This window comes from Denticeps clupeoides, chromosome 2 (assembly GCF_900700375.1).
Source record: "Denticeps clupeoides chromosome 2, fDenClu1.1, whole genome shotgun sequence".
Classification (NCBI taxonomy): Eukaryota; Metazoa; Chordata; class Actinopteri; order Clupeiformes; family Denticipitidae; genus Denticeps; species Denticeps clupeoides.
Window position 1 is genome coordinate 16,723,730 of NC_041708.1, and position 9,524 is coordinate 16,733,253.

The 9,524-nt window shown below is 41.1% G+C and overlaps 1 protein-coding gene across 2 annotated transcripts in view; it reads left to right on the forward strand.

Moving 5' to 3' along the window:
* LOC114780167 (uncharacterized) overlaps positions 1-6,179 on the forward strand; it is a 31,773-nt gene extending 25,594 nt beyond the window's left edge. For both annotated transcript variants that reach the window (XM_028967616.1, XM_028967615.1), the window contains 6 exons: positions 2,770-2,785; positions 2,927-2,958; positions 3,033-3,073; positions 3,919-3,982; positions 5,690-5,715; positions 5,804-6,179. In XM_028967616.1, coding sequence (XP_028823449.1) covers positions 2,770-2,785; positions 2,927-2,958; positions 3,033-3,073; positions 3,919-3,982; positions 5,690-5,715; positions 5,804-5,851 — 227 coding nt within the window. In that variant the 3' untranslated portion in view covers positions 5,852-6,179. The remainder of the gene's footprint in view (positions 1-2,769; positions 2,786-2,926; positions 2,959-3,032; positions 3,074-3,918; positions 3,983-5,689; positions 5,716-5,803) is intronic.
* Positions 6,180-9,524: the final 3,345 nt, after the last annotated feature.

Genomic DNA, 9,524 nt, shown 5'->3' on the forward strand with positions numbered 1-9,524 from the left:
ACGACTTACAACGTGCTTTCAAGTTACCATCGATGATTCACTATGTTGTAGATTCTGTAAATAAGTTCGACAACAAGAAAGTTATAATTTAATCTAAATATTCTTTAAAGAGGAAGGTCTTGAGCTGTCGTTTGAAGGTGCTCAGTGACTGAGCTGTTCTGACCTCGAGGGGAAGTTCATTCCACCACCGAGGGGCCAAGACGGAGAAGAGTCTAGATGAATGTTTTCCTTTTACCTTTAGCGATGGAGGGACCAGACGAGCAGTACTGGAGGCTCGGAGTATACGAGGTGCAGTGCGAGGTGTAATAAGGACTGTGTGGTAGGATGGTGCTACTCCATGTTTGACTTTGTAGGCCAGCATCAGTATTTTTAACTTGATGCGTGCAGCTACTGGGAGCCAGTGGAGGGAACATAGCAGAGGGATGGTGTGGGAGAATTTGGAAAGGTTGAAGATCAGTCGTGCTGCTGCATTTTGTATTAGTTGTATGGATGGTACATAGAGGTAGACCAGCTAGAAGGGAGTTGCAGTAATCCAGTCGTGAGATTACTAAGGACTGAACCAGTAGTTGGGTGGCCTGGGCTGACAGATAAGGGCGGATTCATCTGATATTGTAGAGAAGGAATCTACATGAGCGGGAAAGGTTGCTGATGTGAGTCGAGAAGGAGAGTTGTCTATTGTTACGCCAAGGTTGCGGGCTGTTGCAGAAGGAGAGAGCTGCGAGTTAATAGCAAGATCCTGATGTGGTGGAATGAATATTAGTTCAGTTTTGGTGGGATTGAGTTGGAGGTGATGGGCTGCCATCCAAAACGAGATGTTGGTTAGACATGCAGAGATTTTGGAAGCAGCATGTAGATCAGAGGGAGGAAAGGAGAAGAGGAGTTGTGTGTCGTAAGCATAGCAGTGGTAGGATAATCCTTGTGAGGAAATTACTTCACCAAGTGATCTCGTGTAGAGGGAGAAAAGGAAAGGACCTAGCACCGAGCCTTGAGGGACACCAGTGGAGAGTCTACGTGAGGTAGAGGTGGATCCTTTCCAAGTCACTTGGTAAGATCGCTCATCAAGGTAGGAAGCAAACCACTGCCATGCTGAGCCCTGAATTCCAAGCTTCTTCAGGATTGACAAGAGAGTCTTGTGGTTAACGGTGTCAAATGCTGCAGAGAGGTCGAGGAGAATACGCACGGATGACAGTTTTGCCAACCTGGCTGCATGTAGCTGTTCGGTAACCGCCAAAAGGGCAGTCTTGGTGGAATGAGCTGTTCTGAAGCCAGACTGGTTAGGATTCAGGAGGTTGTTCTGTGATAGATGTAGTGATGGCTGGTTGTAGACACAGCGCTCAAGGATTTTGGATAGAAATGAGAGGAGGGAAACTTGTCTGTAATTGTTAATGTCTGTAGGATCAACAGTGGGTTTCTTTAGGACTGGAAGAACCCTGGTGGTTTTAAAGGCGAATGGTACATGGCCAGATGAGATTGAGCTGTTTATGATATAAGAAATGAAAGAGATGAGGTCAGGGGAGATGGTTTAAAACATTGCAGAAGGGATTGGATCTAGTGGACAGGTGGTTGGGTTGCCTATAGATATAATCTGAATAATTTCATCAGATGTGAGCTTTTTCAATCTTCCCTGTGAAGATGTTGGCAAAATCATCAGCTGTTAGGGAAGTTGGGGAAGGGGGAGTCAGAGGGTTGAGTAGGGATAAGAAGATGTTGTGGAGTTTTTGAGGGTTGTGGGCAGAGGCTTCTAGTTTTGCTTTGTAGAAAGCAGTTTTAGCACCAGTGAGGTTAGTGGAAAATTTGCGCAGAAGATTCTGGTAATACAGTAGGTCTGAGTCAAGTTGAGATTTCTTGTATTTTCTCTCCGCTGCTCGAAGTACTCCTCGATTGCTTCCCAATGTGGTTGGGACATGTGAAAGAATGTTGGAAGATACAGATGAAGGTGAGACAGTGTGAAGGTTGTGTCGAATGAAGGATGGATGGGGGACAGTTGTGGATCCTGTAGGTACAGTGAGTGTGAAGGTCAGGAAGTGGTGGTCAGAGATGTGAAGGGGAGTGGACGAAAGGTCAGAAGTTGGAGAAGGACGACTGAAGAACAGGTCCAGGACATTCCCTCCTTTGTCTGTGGGAGAGATGTTGCTGTTGGTCAAAGAAAAAGAGTGGAGAAGGGGAAGAAGGTAGGATGATTGGAGCTGGGCTGATGGAAGGTTGAAGTTGCCAAGGAGAGTTAGGGGGGGTTTCTAAGGAGAAAATGCTGAGGAGAGTGTCCAATTCATCTATAAAGGGCCCAAGTGGCCCTGGAGGGCGATATAAGACTATGAGAAGGATGTTCACAGGAGAAGAAACTGAGACTGCATGGAATTAATAACAGGGGCAGTGGTTGCCTAGTGGTTAAGGAAGCGGCCCCGCAATCAGAACGATCCCGACCCGCCACGGTTCCACAGAGCAAAGCACCGTCACCGCACACTGCTCCCTGGGTGCCTGTCATGGCTGCCCACTGCTCACCAAGGGTGATGGGTTAAATGCAAAGGACACATTTCACTGTGTGCACCGTGTGCTGTGCTGCTGTGTATCACAATGGCAATCACTTCACTTTAATAACTGGTTGGGCCACCCTTATTAGCCACAGCTGAAGTAAAGCATTTGTTTAACCTTTTACAGCATTGTGCAAATGCCTTGATAACAATCTTCCCTTCTACCCAGTTTGTCATATTATGTGTAAATATCAGTTTCTTTCCAATTCTTAAAATTGCTATATTTTTTATTTCTCCCCAGGGAAACTGACATTCCAGTAAGCCAACCTTAATTTTTCTTTTAAGATCTTCATTGCTTTTGTAGATTTCATTACAGTTTTTTAAAAGTGGTCATCAAATGAATAGAACTCTCTTTCTCATAATACTACTATGACTACTTATAATTACTGTTCTCTCAGATCAAAGGTTGGTTCAAGAATGGAGACAAACAGTAAGTGAATACATGTAAAATCTACATATATTTATTGCAGACAAAGTTACTGTAGGTCTGTATGTTTTTTACAGAGTCTAATGTTACCATGGAACAAATGGGCAGTCATCCTCCTGTAAGTACTATGAATAAATGTTCATGTTGTTGTTTTTAAGTGGTTAACATTAAGCATGTTTTTTATGTGTCTCTAATGGCTGTTTTGAGGTAAGAACCTCTTATATATTACATGATTTTACATGACTTTACATTGATTTTACCACTAACAGGTGACTTTCATATTGTATATAATTCTTGTTAAATGGTAGTGTATGTAGGCTGCATGTGTTGGACAAAAGGCCAACTGGTGGCCTCATTACACCTAGTCCAGAAGAACAACTGCTTCAGACAAACTGCTTTAGAACTACAATTGGTCCAATCCTAGATTCAGAATCAGAAAATGTTAATAATCCCAAAGGAAATTGGGATTAATAAAGCAGCATTGCACACTATGTAAGAGTTAAAAGTTAAGAGTCAATAAGTGAGTTTTTGCAACAGCAACAGAAGAATATTGCACAGATGAACAGCAGCAGAAGAATTATATTGCACAACCCCATGTTCTTTACAGACGTACAGATATTGAATGTAAGGTAGAGAGAGAGGGCCACTTACTGTGTGAGAAAGAAAGAATTACTGCAGCACAACCTGCTGAAAACCCCATGCTGGTCATGGTAGAAAGGTGTCAGAACACAGAGCTTCGTGAGGTCTTGTGGCATTTGTACCTTGAATGGTTGGAGCTGTTTTTATGTTTAAATTCAAAATGGTTCAATTTTGCTCAAGACTGCAAGAATCAGAAGAGTCATGAACATAGGAACTGATGGAGGAGATAGAAAAAGTTGGATTGTTACACGATTAAGCCTGAAAAGAAAGCTGATTAAAGGAGTCACAACAGAAAATTAGATGTAAACCCATTTTCCCAATTAGGTTGGTTCTGAGTCTGCAGGAGTCTACTCCATGATAACATCAGTAGCACTTTATTCAACTTCAGGTGAGTAAACACTATTCTGAGATAAGAAGGGAAATAGACCTGTTGAGAATTTCATAGCACAAAGTACAAAAACATGTATTTGTAAATGAATAAAAAAGAAGAAATATTAGGAGCTAGTGCAAGGATAACAGAATTTTTCAAATTCATAATGAATGCAAAGGGAGCCACTTTTGTTGTGCTGCTGAATGAGCAAAAAGATTGTCCCCTTTAAAAAAAGGGGTGTGTGTCTGCGCAGATGACGTGATGAATGTTCAGTCACCCAGTCTAAAAACCCAGCCGGATCTGGTCATACTAACTAAATTCAACACTTAATTCTTACTTATCCATTTAAAGTCATTATATGCAAATCATTAAACACTGAATATTGTAATCAACTGTTTACTCACCCCTAGAGTCATCAGATTTTGAAACACTACTCTACTTGAACAATGGTCAAGGTCAAATGGGCATATACGCCTGTACGGCATTTGTGATGCATATTTTGAGCAACAAAAAAAAGACATTGCATTTTAACGTTAACAGATCACAATTATCTTCATATTTCGAACTACAATATTAAAAAATTGATAAAATAAAACAACACTTAAGTTCTTATTAATTTGCCACATTATATGGATAAAAAGCCGCACGTTGCCAACCCCTGTTCTAGAAGGACAACCATTTCTGTAGCACTCCACCAATCAGGCCTGTATGGTATAGTGACCAGTTCTAGAGGTGGCAGACAGAAATGTGAAGGGGGTACATGGTGGTGACAGAGGAAATGGGTGAGGTTGGGTGGGATGCTCTGCATAACTGTTTTTGTCATTGAATTGGATTGCACCTTGTCAGGCCTGTCCTCTAAGACCTGTCCAACTAGGGTGTCCCACCTGAAGGCAGAGTTTAGGGTCACTGAGATACACAAGCCTTGTGCTGCTACTTGAACATCAGTTCTATGTTTGCACATGTGCAGTAAGGACAAACCTCAATACGGCGATCAGCCATCTTGGTAGAGGTGAATTGGTGATCGCACATCATGTAAACTTCATGATGCACGACGCACAAGCAAGCTGCGATTCGACTCGACTCAAGGGATTACTGCACGGAAGCAAAATCGGCACTAAAATCGCACAGTGTATTCCCAGATGAGAAATCTGACACAGATTAATTTGCATACTAACTGTCATCTAAATGATGCTTTTTTCAGTGGAATTTTCAGCTAATGTATGGCATTTTGTCCATATTCAGTTTGTGGGTAATCTATTATTTATTACTTCTAAAATACTATATCATACCATACCATATTTTATTTATAAATCACTTTAAAACAACAAAAAAGCTGACCAATGTGATGTACATTAAAATTGCCAGGGACAGGACAAAAAGTTCAGTAAAAATACAAAAAATACAAAATAAATTGAATAAGAAAAGTAGGAATCTAAATTAAACCAGAAACCAATAAAACAGAAAACATTTAAGTCAATGTAGTAAAAGACTAAAAGAAAACACTGCTTAAGAACACCATACAAGAACCACCTCACACTGGGTTAAAAGCCAGGGTGTAAAAGTGAGTTTTTAAAAGAGGTTTAAACACAGTGATTGACGGTGCCTGTCTGACACTGATTGGTAGGTCATTCCATTATGAGATTCTGTTGGGTTATATGTTTCAGATTAAATGTAATTTTACAATATCTAAGATAATTTTTTCCTTACTTATTATCATTCCTGTAGGCTCTGGTGACAAAGAAGAATCAGATGTGAGTATAATTTTACTCAAATATATGTTTATAAGTGCATAAATAATACTATTCTGTAATATAGATTTTCATTTCTTCTATTCCTCAGAATGACATATACCACTTGTACTGCACCATTCCTGACTCATGCCAGTAAGCACATAGAAGAAGACACAATTTATACATTTGTGCAGATGCACTTAATGTAACAGTATTTCATGGCTATATATCTCTTGCTTCATGGAATCATACATCCGAAAAGAAAGTACCAGCAAATGTTTAGGGTTCTTGATAGAGCACACTGTTGGTTGGTGTTACAATCATAAAACCAGTATGCTGTTTTGTGAATGACTGGGTGGCAAAACAAAATGACTGTGTATATCAATCATCTTCTTACCATCTTCTTACCTCTATTACATGTAATGTTGAATTAGCTTTAAGAAGAAAAGTATAAAAAAAAGTATAAAAAAAGACAATAAACCATTTAGGACATTTAGGAGACTTTTGCTTGCTTGTTTGCTTCACTTGCAGAGATCATTTCTCTTTGAAGTTAAAATATCTCTCATCTGATTTGCTTGTTACGTTTTTCTCATCTTCGACTTTTTCTGTGAATTAAACATTTTGGTGAAATATAGTTTTATTTATGTGGAGTTTTTTCTAAACTGGGAGGGCGGGAGGCTCTCACAGATGCCATGACAAACTGAAATAATTTATACATTTTCACAATAAATGTACTCATTCTGTCAGGATTGGTACCAGCTGGAGACATCACCTGGAGTCCATCAGGACAGCTTTTAGCCTGTGGTTCCGCCCCCCTGGAGCGGCGGCATTTTAGTGAACTCTCTCGTGAACTTGACCTTTCTCGTGAACCCTTAATGGTTCTGTAATCACTGTTTTGAGTTCTGGCAATCGGCAAACGCCAGCAGGCTAGTTTATGTTGTTCCCCTTTTTTTTTTTTCACTGTTTTCGGCTATCGAGCCTGGTTTTGTTTCAGTTATTAATAAATCCTTGTTTCTAGTATGTCCCGACTCTATGCTTACTTGCCTCATCAGCTCACCGACATGACACATTCACCTTCCATAACTTCTAGTCCTGATCCTCTCGATTCCAAAGTTCACAAGTCTCAAGTATCCTTGCATAGACCTTACCATGGATATTTGGAGAATATTCACTGGTTCCCTTTTTAAAAATGGACACCACCACCACCACAGTCTGCCAATCCAAAGGCACTTAAGATGGCTGATGCCACTACTTCTGTTATTGAACAGAAGTCCAATAGCAATTAATAATTTTTTCATCATTCCCCACATTTGTATTGAAATCTCCCGGTACGTCTAAGGAGTTGTTGGAGGTCATCTTCTCAAGTACCCTGATGGACAAATAAGAGTTTAATGAAGAGTATAACAGATTATGTTGATAACATGTGTAAACCATGATACTGAAACGTCAGTAGTAAATTACTGTAACTTGGTTTGCCCTCATTATCACATGAGAGTAGTTCACCGTGATAGCGAACGAGGTGCACTTGCAGGTTCGTAGTGTTGCTGTCATATTTTATCTTTGCAAAGCAGTTCTTTGGGGTGTGTGGAATTATTCAGCCCCCTTTGGTCGGAGTGCAGTCAGTTGCCCATAGCCATTGCCTGATGAGTGCCAATGACTAAATAGAGTGTGTCTGTGTGTAATGTCAGTACAAATACAGCTGCTCTGTGATGGCCTCAGAGGTTGTTTAAGAGAATATTGGGAACAATGAAGTCCAAATAACACACCAGACAGGTCAGGGATAAAGTTTAAAGCAGGCTTAGGCTACAAAAAGATTTTCCAAGCCTTGAACATCCCACGGAACACTGTTCAAGCAATCATTTAGAAATGGAAGGAGTATGGCACAACTGTAAACCTACCAAGACAAGGCTGTCCACCTAAACTCACAGGCCGAACAAGGACAGCGCTGATCAGAAATGCAGCCAAGAGGCCCATGGTGACTCTGAATGAGCTGCAGAGATCTACAGCTCAGGTGGGGGAATCTGTCCATAGGACAACTATTAGTCGTGCACTGCACAAAGTTTGCCTTTATGGAACAGTGGCAAGAAGAAAGCCATTGTTAAAAGAAAACCATAAGAAGTACCATTTGCTACTAACACCACACATCACTCTGAACGCACCATCCCCACTGTCAAATCTGGTGGTGGCAGCATCATGTTCTGGGGGTGCTTCTCTTCAGCAGGGAAAGGAAAGCTGGTCAGAGTTGATGGGAAGATGGATGGAGACAAATACAGGGCAATCTTGGAAGCAAACCTCTTGGAGCCTGAAAATGACTTGAGACTGGGGCAGAGGTTCACCTTCCAGCAGGACAATGACCCTAAACATAAAGCCAGGGCAACAATGGAATGGTTTAAAACAAAACATATCCATGTGTTAGAATGGCCCAGTCAATGTCCAGATCTAAATCGAGAATCTGTGGCATCTTCATCGATGGTAACTTGAAAGCACGTTGTAAGTCGCCCTGGATAAGGGCGTCTGCCAAATGCTGTAAATGTAAAAAATGTAATCTGTCCATCTAATCTGAAGGAGCAGGAGCTGTTTTGCAAAGAAGAATGGGCAAGAATTTCACTCTCTAGATATGCAAACCTGGTAGAGACATACCCTAAAAGACTGGCAGCTGTAATTGCAGCAGAAGGTGGTATTGACTCAGGGAGCCGAATAATTACACACACCCCACTTTTCAGTTATTTATTCTCAAGTGTACACCACTTTGTACAGGGAGTGCAGAATTATTAGGCAAGTTGTATTTTTGAGGAATAAACAACAACCATGTTCTCATGAACCCAAAAAAACTCATTAATATCAAAGCTGAATGTTTTTTGAAGTAGTTTTTAGTTTTTATTTTTAGCTATTTTAGGGGGATATCTGTGTGTGCAGGTGACTATTACTGTGCATAATTATTAGGCAACTTAACAAAAACAAATATATACCCATTTCAATTATTTCTTTTTACCAGTGAAACCAATATAACATCTCCACATTCACAAATATACATTTCTGACATTCAAAAACAAAACAAAAACAAATCAGTGACCAATATAGCCACCTTTCTTTGCAAGGACACTCAAAAGCCTGCCATCCATGGATTCTGTCAGTGTTTTGATCTGTTCACCATCAACATTGCGTGCAGCAGCAACCACAGCCTCCCAGACACTGTTCAGAGAGGTGTACTGTTTTCCCTCCTTGTAAATCTCACATTTGACATGACATGTCATTAGTTTTTTATTCTTTTATACCCTTTCTTGCCAGCCACGCTGTGGAGTACTTGGATGTGTGTGATGGAGCATTGTCCTGCATGAAAATCATGTTTTTCTTGAAGGATGCAGACTTCTTCCTGTACCACTGCTTGAAGAAGGGGTCTTCCAGAAACTGGCAGTAGGACTGGGAGTGGAGATTGACTCCATCCTCAACCCGAAAAGGCCCCACAAGCTCATCTTTGATGATACCAGCACAAACCAATACTCCACCTCCACCTTGCTGGCGTCTGAGTCGGACTGGAGCTCTCTGCCCTTTACCAATCCAGACACGGGCCCATCCATCTGGCCCATCAAGACTCTCTCATTTCATCAGTCCATAAAACCTTAGAAAAATCAGTCTTGAGATATTTCTTGGCCCAGGCTTGACGTTTCAGCTTGTGTGTCTTGTTCAGTGGTGGTCGTCTTTCAGCCTTTCTTACCTTGGCCATGTCTCTAAGTATTGCACACCTTGTGCTTTTGGGCACTCCAGTGATGTTGCAGCTCTGAAATATGGCCAAACTGGTGGCAAGTGGCATCTTGGCAGCTGCACGCTTG